The 15,923-nt window shown below is 40.7% G+C and overlaps 1 protein-coding gene across 1 annotated transcript in view; it reads right to left on the minus strand.

Annotated features, from left to right (window-relative positions):
* Positions 1-15,923, minus strand: part of LOC117530142 (voltage-dependent N-type calcium channel subunit alpha-1B-like) — a 439,538-nt gene that overhangs the window by 232,198 nt on the left and 191,417 nt on the right. Inside the window, 1 exon segment of the mRNA XM_034193105.1 lies at positions 3,361-3,372. Coding sequence (XP_034048996.1) covers positions 3,361-3,372 — 12 coding nt within the window.

Raw genomic sequence — 15,923 nt, forward strand, 5'->3', positions numbered from 1 at the left:
AATGCATAACCTTTATTTTAAACACTGGAAATCATCAGCCTTGTTTATGAAAGACATTTCCTGTAATTTATCATGCCTTTGGTATTTTATCAAGCCCCCCGCTGCAGATCAGCCACTGGTTGTTTACTAAACTACTCCTAGACCAAACCAGGTGGGCACGACATTTTGTCCACATGGTGTACAGACAACTGTTGCATGGCAAATTGTTCAATGCTAGGCTCAACTCAAGGTTTTGGGGGGGGAAAAAATACTACCAGGTTTGCCTCAAAGTGACCTTCAAGTTGTTGATCATCGCCACCTGGGAGAGACATGCACAGAACCTCTCTGCCTGGTGGAGCTATCACAGGTGACGACAGAAGCACAACAGCAGCAGGAAGCAAACTAACGGAATGCAAGGCCTTGAAACCACAAAATCTGCACCAGGTCTGCAGGGACCAAACTGTGGAAGAGGTTTTAAAGCTCCTATAGGTCTTTTTAACCTTCTACAGACCCACACACACCTGATCTGGTGACCTGAAGGCATCATCTTCTTCATCCACAAAGATCAATTCTAGCACAGATTTCTAGGTCAGACCCAAAGAGGTTATATATGAGAACTAGAGTCCGAACTCCCAATGCTGCCCACTAAACATGAATGTCCCTTCATGAACAGTGACATGACACCTCCTAACTGGGCAAAATATTGATGAAGTTCCTGGATGTTAATGCATTTTCAATGGGGCTTCATGACTGAACACAAAATACATGTTAAAATGACGAGCCAGTACAATTAATTAACATTAATTTATGTCAGGAAAGTATTAAACTTACTGTGACACCCACACATTCTGAAATATTCTCAGAAATAACCTCTTTGATCAGAGCTCACTTCACACCCTACGACTACTGGGATAGGCTCCAGCATCCCCTGTCCTCCCGTGACTCTTAATTGGAGTAAGCAGGTATAGAAAATGAATGGATTTCTAGGTCAGGTTAAGGAGTGTATGCTGCTGCATCCACTGAACCACAAAACCACCTTAAGTCCTACATGGCAACCACTTAACTTTAAGTACCCATCTACCCGCCACAGAAAGGTGCAAAGTACACACCCCCTTGTGGTTCTCATGCTGCTGGGCTTAACACATGGTCCAACATTCCCTCACAGTTCAAATGTATCAGTCATACTTAGTTATCTTAGTAGAGCAGGTAGATCCGTGGATAAGGAGCTGACCTGCCAATATGTAGACCAGGACCCGTATCCACGAAGCAACTCAAAGCTCTCTCAAAGAGCTCCTAACTTAGCCTAAAATTTCCTGGCAAGGAATCTTAGCCTAAGAGTGAGAGCAACTCTGAGCAAGAAGGGGACAGGAACTCCCATTTGTGAGGAGGCGGGGTTGACCCCATTGCTAGGTATCATGCAGTCCTCTAAGAGCTGTGATTGGTTGTCACGGAAAGGGGGGGAGAAATAAAAAACAAATGCACTCCGTGCTTGAATGGACAGTGAAATCAACCAATCATATAACCTGCATTAAGATGTATAATTGTGAGGATAACTTAATGTTATGATGACGAAACCCAGCAACATTAAATAAAATACTACACAGCTTGAAAATGTTTGAACGTACCTCATTCACATGCCGAATAAATGTGCCTGCATGAGTTTACTTAGTTAGTTCATCGTGAGTACATAATATAATTGTAAATACGTTAAAAAGACATGGCTGACACAAGAAAGTGAAAACACTTATTTCCATTGTGATTCATTTAAAAATCAAATGACAAAATTGAACATTAAAAGAAAATAACAATAGTAATACCAATAATAATAATAGTAAAAATAAGGATAATCTTAACAGTGTGTATATGATAACAAAACCTGAATTTATCAATTCATTATGACAGCAAATTATCATAAAATAATTACGTAGATCAAGATGGTAGCGTGTTACTGACTTACTGTCATCCTACATACGGAGAATATCTCTGTTTCCTCTTCTCTGTTTAAGACACTCTTCAGCTTCTTAAAAGTCCTCTTCACTACTCTTACCAGTTTTTTACCTTAGGAGCTCTCTTAAGGCCTACATATGGTGTTTTGCAGACAACTTTTATCTTACCAAAGGAAAATTCTACGAAATGTCTAAGAATTCAAGGAATTCTAAGATTTTTCTTAGAATAACATCACTTGGAGCTATTTTTAACCTTAGGCTGCTTCGTGAAGATAGGCCCTGGGTTTTGAATCTTGCTCTCGTGACCCACCTGTGTCCTTGGGTGAGACACTTCATCTGCATTGTCTCAGTCCACCCAGCTGCAAAAATGGGTACCCGAAAAGCAATTTGAGCATCTTCTAGATGGAAAAGCACTATAGAAATGCAGCTCTTCTTCTTCTAGTCTCCCTACTTAACTGCTTGTTTGACACAATCATTCCAGTGGTACTCAAGGAACCTCTGAAGAGACCTGGTACCAAAGACAGCCAGTCATCATCTTAGGTCACTGGTTAGCATCCAAGTCTCACAACAAGACAGGAAGCACCAGGACCCCAAAGACCTTCGCTGTCCTACCAAGACATTAGCTTTGCCTTGGGATGGGTATTGATAAGATTTTATCGACATCCATACCATTATCGATTCCGCTTATCGATGCAATTCCTTATCGATTCCCTTATCAATAGCTCTTGTGAATTTTCTGTGTACTAAAAGTAGGCTTTACAGGGTTTACATTTTATTGAGTCTTAAAGTAAATAAATGTGAAATTGGTCACTGGATCCTTAAACTCTGGACATAAATAAACTCTACATGGTGGATCTTTGATCTCTGGACACAAATACAAATAAACAAAATCTGTAGTTTTTGTCAAAAGCATTTCCTCAAAAGCATTATTGGCATGAATGTCTTTCCATACATCTGAGCTGAGCTTTTGCAGCTGGCTGTGCTGCACGTCAGGATGTAATTCATAAAGAATGCAGGACGTCTCATTTTGGGAGGAAAAAAATGTTTTAGTGGATTGTAGTTTCTTGTCTGTATTACAGCGTTTGGAAAGAGGTGTCATTTTATTTAAAGTGGCAATTTGTTTTGAAGTTATTAATCCCGACCAAACTCTGTCTCGGCAGAGAGCCACGCAGTGTTTGGAGCTGTGCCAACGGAATGGAGGACGATTTTCATTTCTTGACTGCAACAAGACAAAAGTCCCAGTTAGTGACTTTAATCCACACAAAAGTGACTCACGATTAACATATTTTAATGGCTTTGGGAGGGGTTAAGAAGTGGACTTGCCGCTTCTGAAGAGCAGTGAATCAAAGACCCAATAAGCCAGCGGATCGAAGCACTGCTTCACTGGTTCACGCTTCAAAGTGGAGTCGCGCTGTAGAAATGGTTGATTACAGACCCGCTGCAGGGTCTGTAATCATCATAGAGGAATGATCATTTTCCCGACAAACACCCTCAAAACAACGGCCACTCTGAAGGACTGATAAGGGAATCGTTAAGCAAAAAGACTATTGATGTCGGTGGATTGAATCATTTCTTAACAATACCCAACCCTAGCTTTGCCAAATTCATCTATCCAACAATCTCATGACTCCATCAGCATTCCCAGGTGTCTCCTGATCTCAGCGGCTGAAGACCCAGAGCTGTGGACACACTGTAAGGCACGTTTTTGGTACACCTTTCCACCTCATAAAGGATCAGTGAGTGCACAGTTTAGGATTTAAATAATGACTAAAACCCACTGAGTTTTAGTGGACTTGATATTGTTATTCCACCTCTGCTGCTCCCATGAGTCACCGCTGGCTGACAGTGATCATCACGAAAGAAAGCAAAAGCTTCCACATAATTTGGAGTCATACATCATGCAGTCGCGGCATGACAGTGCGCTCCCGCTCTCATGTAACAGTGCGTGTACTTTCTCTGATGGAGAAGAAATCCTGCTGAGATGAAGACAGCCACTCTGAATTAATTTGGCGGCTCTTTGTGGTCCTGAAGAATTCACAGCGAGCAGCTGTACCACAGGCGGCATTCAAAGAGCTGCTTGAAGAAGAAACTAAAACAGGCGGCCGTCGCAACATCATCGCCCTCGTTAAAACTTATTTGATGTAGTCGTTATCTGTCCTGATCCCACTTTTCTGGCTTTGCCTCTTTGGGACTTTTAATTTTTCTTGCTACAGGCTAAATTTAGTGATACAGTGAGTGCAGCCCAAGTGTTGAGAGGAAATCATCCATTGAGGGGTTTAAGGTTCACCTGTCTCAGTGTTAGGCGGGAGTCAGAGTAATTTAAACTGGAAAGCACTGCAAGTGACATAAAAGCTCATCAACAAGGAATTCCTACATCAGGTATTCAGGCTTACAGACACCTGATAATGAAATAGATTATCCAGGAGGGACTCTGAGTTGAGCCGCTGCTTCTTTGCATTATAAAGAGCCGGCTGAGGTGGTACGGGCACGTATAGGGACATCAAACTGGGAGGAGACCTCAGGAAAGACCCAGGACTTGCTTTAGGGATTATACTTCCCATCTGGCTTGGGAACAACTCAGGATGCCCCGGGAAGAGTTGCAGGACTTGATTGAAGATAGGGAAGTGTGGGATGAGCTGCTGCACACGTGGCAGAAAGTGAATGAATGAATTGGAAGATTCAACCAATATACATGTGTGTGTGTATATATATATATATATATATATATATATATATATATTTTTTAGTCAAGACTCAAAACCTATTTTTATTCTCTTTCTTATGGATAGTTTTTATTTTTATTTGTTTTATTCTTTTACTTCTGTTTTTATTTATGTATTTGATTTTTTTATTCATTTTAAATTATTTATTCAATTTTATGTTGACTTGTTTTATGTAAGGCGTCTTGAGACGGCTTTTGCTGTGATTTGGCGCATTATAAGCTAATTAAATTAAATTAAATTAAATATAGAGAAGGATAGCTGGATATATTTCTGTATATCTTTATATAGAGAGATATACAGGTATGTTAAATTAATTATTTGTTGAATTAACTGTTCAGGCATCTTATTACTGCACAATCACAAGTAGGGAAGGGTATCGAACTGAAGTGAAGTTCGTCTCAAATAGGTGAGTCAAGCCCTGGTCCCACCGAATAATGAAGGAGAAGAACTACAAGGACAAATGAGGATTAAAGAGGCATGTTTGTGGTGAGGACAAGGTTGTAAAAAGCCCATTATCCGAGCACCTGGCAGCTATGAGGACAGGACATGCTATTTTGGACAGGCTGTTTTGGCTCAACCTTCTTGCGCACTACAAACCCACCTGCTTTGTGCACTGGATACTGTATAGAAAATAATTATTTTGGAGCGGATTAATCATTTTCTGTCAGAGCTTGGATGCTGAAAACACCTCCAATCGCTTCTGGGATCACAGAAGACATTTCAGTTGCAGCTTTTTTCCTCCCTCTGTCTCGTGCGCTGAGGTGGAGAACATATATGGAACAGCCTAAAGGTAATTATTTGTAATGGCACAATCAAGGCAGCCTTCACACCAGCAGCCAAATCACAGCGAATTGGGTGCGAGTGCCCATTCCACCCACTGTCGGCCAGAGTCAGCCAGAGTCCAGGTGCTACCCATGAACATCCAACGCTACTCGCGGGGCACTTAGAAATGATGGAGCCATTCACATAGCCAGCACAAAAAGTAGACAGCAAGCATCCACTTTCGAGCTGGCTGCGCAAATGGCCCCGCATTTTCGGCCCTGCGAGTGTGCCGTGTCCCCCCAAGCAACACAAATGGCATGTGAGTGTGTCGTCCCCCCCTCCAAGCAACATGAATGGCATGTGAGTGTGTCGTTGTCTGGACAGCTGTCATGTTCATGTTGGAACAGCTGACCGCTGTGTCATCCTAACTCATAGCTGGAGAACACACATCGTGCCATGAAGAACATCACCTGTCAACATCACTGCGATGCACATGTGTGGGCGGGCTCTCATGACATGGGGAAAATTCCAAACAAACAAGACCACCTTTGGATCAGTCACAGCCATGCCACAGCGCACACCATGGAGCCAGGCTGGACCATCTGAAATCATCCATGAGACCCTAGGGATCAGCCAGTCAGCCAGGCTAATATCAGGTCCACCATGTGTGTTAAGTGTCAGCTGAGAGTGAGTCACTGGCCGGCAGTCAGCAGATATGCCCCCTTGTCCAGAGTGGGTACCAAACAACAACAATAAAAGGGAATAAATAAATAAAGAGAAAAAAGAGCACAGCACAGTGGAAGACAAGTGGGTGGGCATGTCAGAAGGAGTGCTGTTCCTTTTTTCTGTGATTATTTATTTTACTTTATTTTATTTTTACCATATTTATTAATTTCATTCCCTTATATTATTTCTGTTTGTGTTATTTATGTATTTAAACATTGTTTTATTTTACTTACAGTAGTGTTCAGAATAATAGTAGTGCTATGTGACTAAAAAGATTAATCCAGGTTTTGAGTATATTTCTTATTGTTACATAGGAAAAAAGGTACCAGTAGATTCAATAGAGTCTCACAAATCCAACAAGACCAAGAATTCATGATATGCACACTCTTAAGGCTATGAATTTGGGCTATTAGTAAAAAAAAAGTAGAAAAGGGGGTGTTCACAATAACAGTAGTGTGGCATTCAGTCAGTGAGTTCGTCAATTTTGTGGAACAAACAGGTGTGAATCAGGTGTCCCCTATTTAAGGATGAAGCCAGCACCTGTTGAACATGCTTTTCTCTTTGAAAGCCTGAGAAAAATGGGACATTCAAGACATTGTTCAGAAGAACAGCGTAGTTTGATTAAAAAGTTGATTGGAGAAGGGAAAACGTATACGCAGGTGCAAAAAATTATAGGCTGTTCATCTACAATGATCTCCAATGCTTTAAAATGGACAAAAAAAAAACAAAAAAAAACAGAGACGTGTGGAAGAAAACAGAAAACAACCATCAAAATGGATAGAAGCATAACCAGAATGGCAAAGGCTCACCCATTGATCAGCTCCAGGATGATCAAAGACAGTTTGAAGTTACCTGTAAGTGCTGTGACAGAAGACGCCTGTGTGAAGCTAATTTATTTGCAAGAATCCCCCGCAAAGTCCCTCTGTTAAATAAAAGACATGTGCAGAAGAGGTTACAATTTGCCAAAGAACACATCAACTGGCCTAAAGAGAAATGGAGGAATATTTTTTGGACTGATGAGAGTAAAATTGTTCTTTTTGGGTCAAGGGCCGCAGACAGTTTGTGAGACGACCGCCAAATTCTGAATTCAAGCCACAGTTCACAGTGAAGACAGTGAAGCATGGTGGTGCAAGCATCATGATATGGACATGTTTCTCCTACTATGGTGTTGGGCCTATATATCACATACCAAGTATCATGGATCAGTTTGGATATGTCAAAATACTTGAAGAGGTCATGCTGCCTTATGCTGAAGAGGACATGCCCTTGAAATGGGTGTTTCAATGAGACAGTGACCCCAAGCACACTTGTAAATGAGCAAAATCTTGGTTCCAAACCAACAAAATGAATGCCTCACAGATGTGAAGAAATCATGAAAAACTGTGGTTATACAACTAAATACTAGTTTAGTGATTCACAGGATTGCTAAAAAAGCAGTTTGAACATAATAGTTTTGAGTTTGTAGCGTCAACAGCAGATGCTACTATTATTGTGAACACCCCCTTTTCTACTTTTTTTTACTAACAGCCCAATTTCATAGCCTTAAGAGTGCGCATATCATGAATGCTTGGTCTTGTTGGATTTATGAGAATCTACTGAATCTACTGGTACCTTGTTTCCCCTGTAACAATAAGAAATATACTCAAAACCTGGACTAATCTTTTTAGTCACATAGCACTACTATTATTCTGAACACTACTGTATAGTTGTTATGTAAATATGTATTTATTTACTTTTCCTCCCTCTCTCTGTTCTCTTTGTTTTAATTTAACACATCGTGTTCATTATGTCAGTTCCAGCTGAGAGTGAGTCGCTGGCTGGCGGTCAGCTAACACTCCCCCTTGTCCATAGGGCAATGAGCAAAGTGATCACACATGAATGATTTCACACCTTTCCCCTTATTGTATGTATGTATTTATTTATTTTTCCACTCTTTCTGTCTGTCATGTGGACTATAACTTATGTGGTGGACAGGACATTAGGTGGTGATACATTAAAAACACATCACCTTTTCAACATGCTCAGCTGTGCCTCTGTGTGCACTGAACACCATCAGCCCCATGTGAAAATATCCGTCTGATCATGTGAATGGCCGGCGAGCCAAGTGTCGCATCCACCACGTGAGTTAAAGTCCACACGACACAGTGTCTTTCAGCGTGCCACGCGCTGGACAGCTGGATTCATGGACCCGGCTGATGTGTTCAGGATATGCGCACATCAATTCATTCATGTCAGTTCATTAAATCCTTGTTTACGTCCATGGCCATGATTCATGAACATGAAGGAACAGAAGGACAATAATTCTTGTATTGTCTGCTTTTTATAACAGGAATCAAATATTTTAACAGACAAAATGAAATCCATTTGTTTCATCATTTCCAAGACCATCAAGTCATCAAGCATCAATTGAACATCATTCTTACATTTAAACAGTACATTCATTGTTCTTATAATGTCCTGTGCACTCTCATTATTTTGTCCTTACACACTTCTAGCGATTTATGTACATTTGTCCACCATTTAATTGGTGCTGCTGCTGTGTTCGCGTGATGTGAGTGTGCACAAAACAGTTGCCGCAGGATTGTACACAGCTGTCCCTCCCAACAACTGCTGGAATTTTTGAGGTTCACCAATTTCGTTTTTTTTTTTTTTTTTTCGGCTGTTTTCAGCCGGTTTCTGCATCATTCGCCAAACTTCATGTTATCTGTGAAGGGGCCATAAAAAATGTCTAAGAATCTGAGGAATTCTAAGGTTTTTCTTAGAATAAAATCAGTAGGAACTACTTCTAGCCTTAGGCTGCTTTGTGGACACAGGCCCAGGTATGGACCACCTGTTACGTAATGGAGACATCTATAAATTAAAGACCAAGTGGCCTCTCTGTCCGTGTAAGCATGTGTCTGAGAGCGTGTGAGCATGACTCTGATCACAGAGAAACTGTGGAGAACTGACATTTAGCGTTTGGTATGTTTATGTATTTTGGGTCAAGGATGAACACAGCGAAAACGGAAAGTTGGAGAAATTAGGGATAACAGTGAACAATGTATGTTGATATCACCATTAATCAGTGTCTGTTAACCAGACAAGCTCTGAACCAAGGAAATATCTCAGCCTTGCCAGTTGTAAATCATGACATCAACTAATGTGGCAAATAATATTGTAAATACAAAATAATAAATTCTCATTTTAATTTCCTGCACTTTCAGTTAAAATCATAATAGAAACTTTGCATAATTTATTACCACCCTTGAAAATTGTCAGCTACCTATTTTATAAACACTACCCAATCTAGAACCCGTGGATCCCCACAGGCATGTGCTAGTTTATTCTTAACAACACAAGCAAAATATAAACCATCAACTCTTTAAATATACCCAACATTTACATTGAATACATAATATACATACCCCATCAGAACCTACTAAATTTCATATTGATCTGAATGTCATTGTGTTTGCAAACCTCATTTGTTTGCTTGTTCAACACCCATATTGCTGCAAGCTCAGGTAGACACACCCAAATTGCATATTTATGAAAGCAAACTTTAAATTTCCAATACACACTATTTTGTGCATTGGAAAGACGAGCCTCAGTGTGCACAGTTAGTAGATTAGCATGCACGTTTTGTGGGAGCCATGGTGTTTGTTCACATTTGCCATTTGATGGTGAACTTCTACACTGCCATCATCTCTTACTCCATCACCATCTGGTACACTGCTGCCACTGCTAAAGACAGGAGCAGACTGCAGAGCATCATCCACGCAGCAGAGAAGGTGATCGACTGCAATCTGCCATCCCTACAGGACCTGTACACCTCCAGGGCCCTGAGGCAAGCAAGGAAGATAGTGGCTGATCCCTCTCACCCAAGGCACAAACTTTTTGTCACCCTCCCCTCTGACAGATGGCTGAGGTCCATCAGGACTAAAACCTCAAGACACAAAAATAGCTTATTTCCGTTCACAGCCAGACTTATAAATAATGCCAGAGACACCCATTTAACCTGCCCCCCATTCACACAAAGTACATATTGATCATCCCTGCACTGAAAGGTACTGTATATCTGCCATGCCTTTGCACAGCCCCATTCCACTACATTATATTTATTTGACAGTGAACATAGTTTTGTCCATTTGACTCCCTCACTTCTTACAGAAGTATTTTTTCCTTTTAATTTTTATTGTTGTTTATGCACCAATTACTTCTTACAGAAGAAGCTGTTTCCTTTTATTTTTATTGTTGTTTATGCACCAATGACACCAGATCAAATTCCTTGTATGTGAGAACTTACTTGGCAATAAATTCGATTCTGATTTCAAATCTTTAGTAGATCCGGCCCTTTGAGGGTTTTGTTTTTTTTAAGTTATCTGTCCACAGTTAGTCAGACACGTGTGAACACCTTACCTCCTGGATAGAAGCTATGAGATCAGCTTATTTACTGAAAAGCTGTTGCACATTTTATCTGTGCTTATGAAGAGTTTTCTTGCACAGTTAATTGAATTTATTCAGCAGTTCAGCTTATGCACCTGTTTTTCAGCTGTTAATGGTGTCAGCTACATTCATGACTTCATAAATGTTTATCTTCTGCTTAAGCACATCTAATATAGGTGCTGCTTTATTCATACTATATCTGCAAGGTCAGCTGATTCACACTTTATTGTGTGTTTCTCTGGCAGCTGTTAAAAGTCTCTCACCAGCTACTTCTCACTTCAGTGATATTTTGGCATAGTTGTTCTGGTAATGCTGTTGATTTTTCAGCCAAGGTCTTGATGCTGCACAGATGTTTTTGCTCAGATATCTTAGAGTAAATCTCTCAAACTCTCAAACTGAAAAAAAGGGCATGAAAAAAGAAAATAAAGAAACAAAAATAAAACAAGAGGAACTCTGTTTGCCAGCCACATTTTCTTCCACATTACAGTGTTCAATTGTTCATTACTTGTTCCATATATGACCTACTGTATTGAAGTTTGGGGAACCACCTACAAAACGTATACAAATCTTATATTTTTACTTCAAAAGAAAGCTATAAGAATTATTAGTAAGAAACCATATCATGAGCCAACAAATCCATTGTTTGTCCGTTTGCATATTTTGAAATTTTGGGATTTGCTTGATTATAGCATAATACAAATTATGTTCAATGTACAAAACAAACTTCTACCACAACATGTCCAGGACCTGTTTAAAATGAGGGACTCCAGTTATAATTTACGAGGAACTGTTGTGAAAGTGTAGTGACACGGACCCACAACAGGGGGCGTAAATGAACGGACAATGAAAGAGTCGAATATGAACACTTTACTGTTGTGAATGAGCACAACCACAATACAGAGGAATGTGAAATTTTGCAAACAGTCAATCACAAGGGTGACGTGTGGGCAGGCTCAAGGATAGAAGACGTCTGTCCTGAGATGAACCGGAACCACACAATTTCCTCCGCCACCAAACCCGGAGAATACTGAAGCCGCCAAGTCCAGAGTCCCCAGGTGGCCACCGTCTTCGAAGGTCGGATCTGGTACTGCTGGCAAGGAGCAGAGACAATCTGGTACTGCTGGCAAGGAGCAGAGACAATAAGATATGGGTGTGTGCACACCCAGTAACAACAACGATGGAGAGTCCACCTCCACCTCTAACACACACTCGTGCAGCTCCTGTCTCAACACTTATCTGGTGTGGTAGTAAGCGAAGCTGTCGCCGGTCACGCCAATCTCCAGATAAACACTCCGCAGGAAAACAGCTGCAAAAACGAGTTCACTAAACAAAGTCAATATGACACAGATCAAGGCTGAGTACGTTACCTTAACGGGTCGACGATATCTCGGCAATGAGGTGGAGATGACGTCCGGGTTTTATGGCGTGAGATGATGAAGTATGGATGGGTGACAGCTGTCAGGAGATAATGAGTGACAGCTGTCACCCCCGGCTGTGTCCGTGGCGGCAGCGCCCTCTCGTGCCTGAAGCCCGCACTTCAGGCAGGGCGCCCTCTGGTGGTGGGCCAGCAGTACCTCCTCTTCTGGCGGCCCACACAACAGGAACATTGTTATTTCAGAAATCAAAGGTTCAAACTGCCGTAAAAAGTCATTGTGTTTCTGTTAAAGCTGTTGATATTTGGAATAATTGCCCAGATAACATAAAATCATTTGGCAATTTGGTTGGCTTTAACCCCTTAACACCCATCATCGCATATATGCTACAATCTCTGACTCAAATATGCAACTTACCAAATTGACCTGTATGCCTGTTGTCGCAAATTTGCAACATACCATCATTATTATTATAACATTATAACATAAAGTCATTACCAGAATACCAAATATTACTATCTAGTTTTTGTGCAAAAGTGAAATTAATAATCTCAACATTATTTACCATCTACTTAAAGGCAAAAACACACACAAAACATTTTTTTTTATATACAGCTATATAAATTCGGGCGTTAAGGGGTTAAAAGGCTCTACAAAAGTTATTTGATTACTTGTTATAGCATGATGAAATAAGTTTATTGATTTTGTTTTGTTTTTGGTGCACTGCTATTTACATGTTTGCATTTTTGAAATTTTAGTTCAGGGATCAATTTATACTTTGTGTTAGTTATTATGGGTATATGCATAATTTTATATACACATGTATAATTTTTATTTTTTGGTTAAAGAGGTGGGCGTTTACAAGCTTTTGCTTCTGCCTACACCCTTCTGGGCACATGGTGTGTTGTTGGATTATTTTCTTTTCTTTCTTTGTAAGTTTCTTCTTATTTTTGGATCTGTGCATGCTGAATAAATTAATTAATTCATTCACATGAAATAATTTTTACACTGTATCACTGATCAATAAAAGTAGGATAAACCTCTGTGATCTGCATGACATTATTACAGATTAAAGTTTTTTGGGAGATTTCTGATCAATCTGTCAAAAAATTATGAAAGATAGGGTTTACAATAAAAAAAATACTTTGCAAATTTGACTTTTTTATGTTATTAGTGACAATATTACGCTGTCATTCCATCAGTCTGATGGTCAGGTGGCCATCCCAGCGGCAGAATCTGCTCAGTGAATAGGCCAGTTGCGATGAATTAAGACCCCACCCACCCACCAATAACAAACATTTCTGGATCCACCCCTGATGTCAGGGTATTAATAATCAAAATAACAACAACAGCAGGTCTCGGCCGCACTGTGAGGTTCTGTCCATGAAAACCGTGACTGGAACCAGTGATGAGGTACAACAGAGCATTTAACACCCACTGACAATGTGTTGGTCTTTTTGCCTCGTATGCGGACTAAAATTATCAGGCTTTTGTTCTGATATTTGACCAAAATACTGGATCAAGTATCAGAAACTGAAAAAACAAATCCAATCTGATTCAGAGTCTTCTGAGTCATGGTGTTGTGGGAGCAGAATATTTGTTTCACAGTTTGAGTTGATGTTTTGTTAGATGGTTAGGTCAGTACAGTACATCCAGACAAATCTATTCATTAACATTAATTGTGCAAACAGTGGGAAAATGGTATCAAATTTGTATCAGCAGATGCTGACAGTTCAAGTATCGGTGTCGTATCGGTCCTGTGCCATCCCTCATATGGCATCAACTGAAAATCTTTATACACAAATTAGGGTTTCCTGCAGGAAGTGAACATCTTTTTCACATATCTGCATCACATGCACATTAGCTTCCATTTGGACACAGTAAAAACATGCACTCAGGTCTGAACATGCAACTGCACGTGCATGCTTGTCACTTTGTCACCTTTCATGATCAGAATTGTTGGAGTCCCAACGTGAGAACTGAACATGTGGTCCACGAGCCAGAAACCAATTCTGACCTAATAGGTACCACTTAAGGGGACTAAATGACACTTAGAATCTAGCCTCAGTGTACCACAGGTGGCACAAAAATCTGTGGTGGCCATCCCAGGGTGGTAGCTATCGTCAGGACGGGGGGTAGATGAAGGATTACACAGAGGTCAGCATTTAAAAATGCTCTAATCACATTGAAAAGTATATTGCATTAGTTGTCTGATCAAATGGGTTCCAAAAAGGTAGAGTTTGGACCATGACAGATGATGCAAAGTATTCCTTTTTAAAATCTCTATTGACTCAACCAATAATTTGCATACATTTTTTCCAAAACTGGAGAGCTGCACTGTATCTGGATGAGGACACTGATTATCAGCAGCTGCTACATTGTGACAGTGTGAGCTGAAATCACGTGCACTCCTCCGTTTACTCTGTTGCTATCAGGATTAGAGCATTAACAGGTGTGATGTCAGTTCACCACATTATTTTTAACCATGAAGCCTTTCCAAATCTTAACCTTTGTCTGCAAAAAAAAAAAAAAAGAAAAAAATACTGGCATGAAAGCAAACTGAGGAAGAGAGAGAGAGAGGATGGGCACGGGTGTCTCACTGCTGCACCGTTAGAGAAGAACGTCTGAGCTTTTCCCCCTCAGGATGCAAATCCTACAGTCATCAATCCACGGGGTTAATGCAGGAAACTTTGGAATCCACAGAATAAGAGCTGTGTGTATGATGTAATGACATCGCCCTCCTCCTCTGCACCCAGAGCGTACGTTTGCAAAGGTTTATGTTCTGCATACGCATTCATGCACTCACACAAATACACCTTTATTCCACTGCAGCAGTTTAATGACTCATGAAGTCGCTCAGCTGTTTTTGTTTTGTTTGTTGCCCACAGGGTTTAAAAAGAAAAAAAAAAAAACATTTTCAGCAACACTAAATTCAGAGAACATTTTCTGGAAACTACTACATTTCCTGATGGGGAGAAATTTGCTGTTTAAACTGGATATAGTTGTGTTTGTCTCCTCATGGGCCACATTAAAGAAAATATTAACCATAGTTAAGTGTGCAGGATCCCAAGCTGAGGTCCAAGTTCTACATCCTTTACTGGACCTCAAGGCTGATGGCCAGGAAGCACACAAACAGACACTACGTAGCTGGGACACATAACCTAAAATTCCACTTTTACTTGACTGTGAACTTTCTTTTTGTTTTGCATGGTTGATATTTGATGACTATCTGTGTGTACTCTGCTTGTTTACACTCTATCATTGTTAGTTTGGTCTAATCAGTGGATCACCCCTCTGAGTCTGGTCTGCTTGAGGTTTCTTCCTCAAAAACACACCAAATGGAATTTTGTCTTTCCGCTCATATATCATTTCTCCTCATATGTGCTTGCTCAGAGGGGTTGGTAAGTTTTGACCTTACCCATGTGAAGCACCTTGGGGCAACTTTTGTTAAAATAAATTGAGGTGCTAACATATGTGGTCAAACATTAGCAATTAGCAATAAGCAGTGGTAGAATCATATCAAACAAACAAACAATCATATTGAATATTTTTCTTTCTTTTCTCCATAGAAGAACCGATGACTTCTGGAAACCAGCAGCTTATGGCCCTGTCCCACTGGCGTTTAGGAGGATTTGCGGATGGAATGCGCACAAAAGTGGCCCACATCCACCAAACAACCGCAATAACCGTGTAACATTCCTGTATGAGTCGGCCGCCATCCGAACACGTCCGTGATCATCCGCAGAGGCACGCATGTCGCATGATGAGATCCGCATCACTGCCTGAACACATACTGAAGACATACGCAGGACATACACAACCAAAGCGCCGCATAGCCCATGTCATCCGCTGATATCCACAACTGATGGGTTGGCGCGGCTTGGCGGCAGACCGGGACAGCGTGCAAAACAGATATGACGTGTGCCCAGCACGGCCACATCACGGTCGCAAATGGTATGTCGCGCATGCAGACTAGAGCATGACACGGG

This window comes from Thalassophryne amazonica, chromosome 17, assembly GCF_902500255.1.
Source record: "Thalassophryne amazonica chromosome 17, fThaAma1.1, whole genome shotgun sequence".
NCBI classification, from domain to species: Eukaryota; Metazoa; Chordata; class Actinopteri; order Batrachoidiformes; family Batrachoididae; genus Thalassophryne; species Thalassophryne amazonica.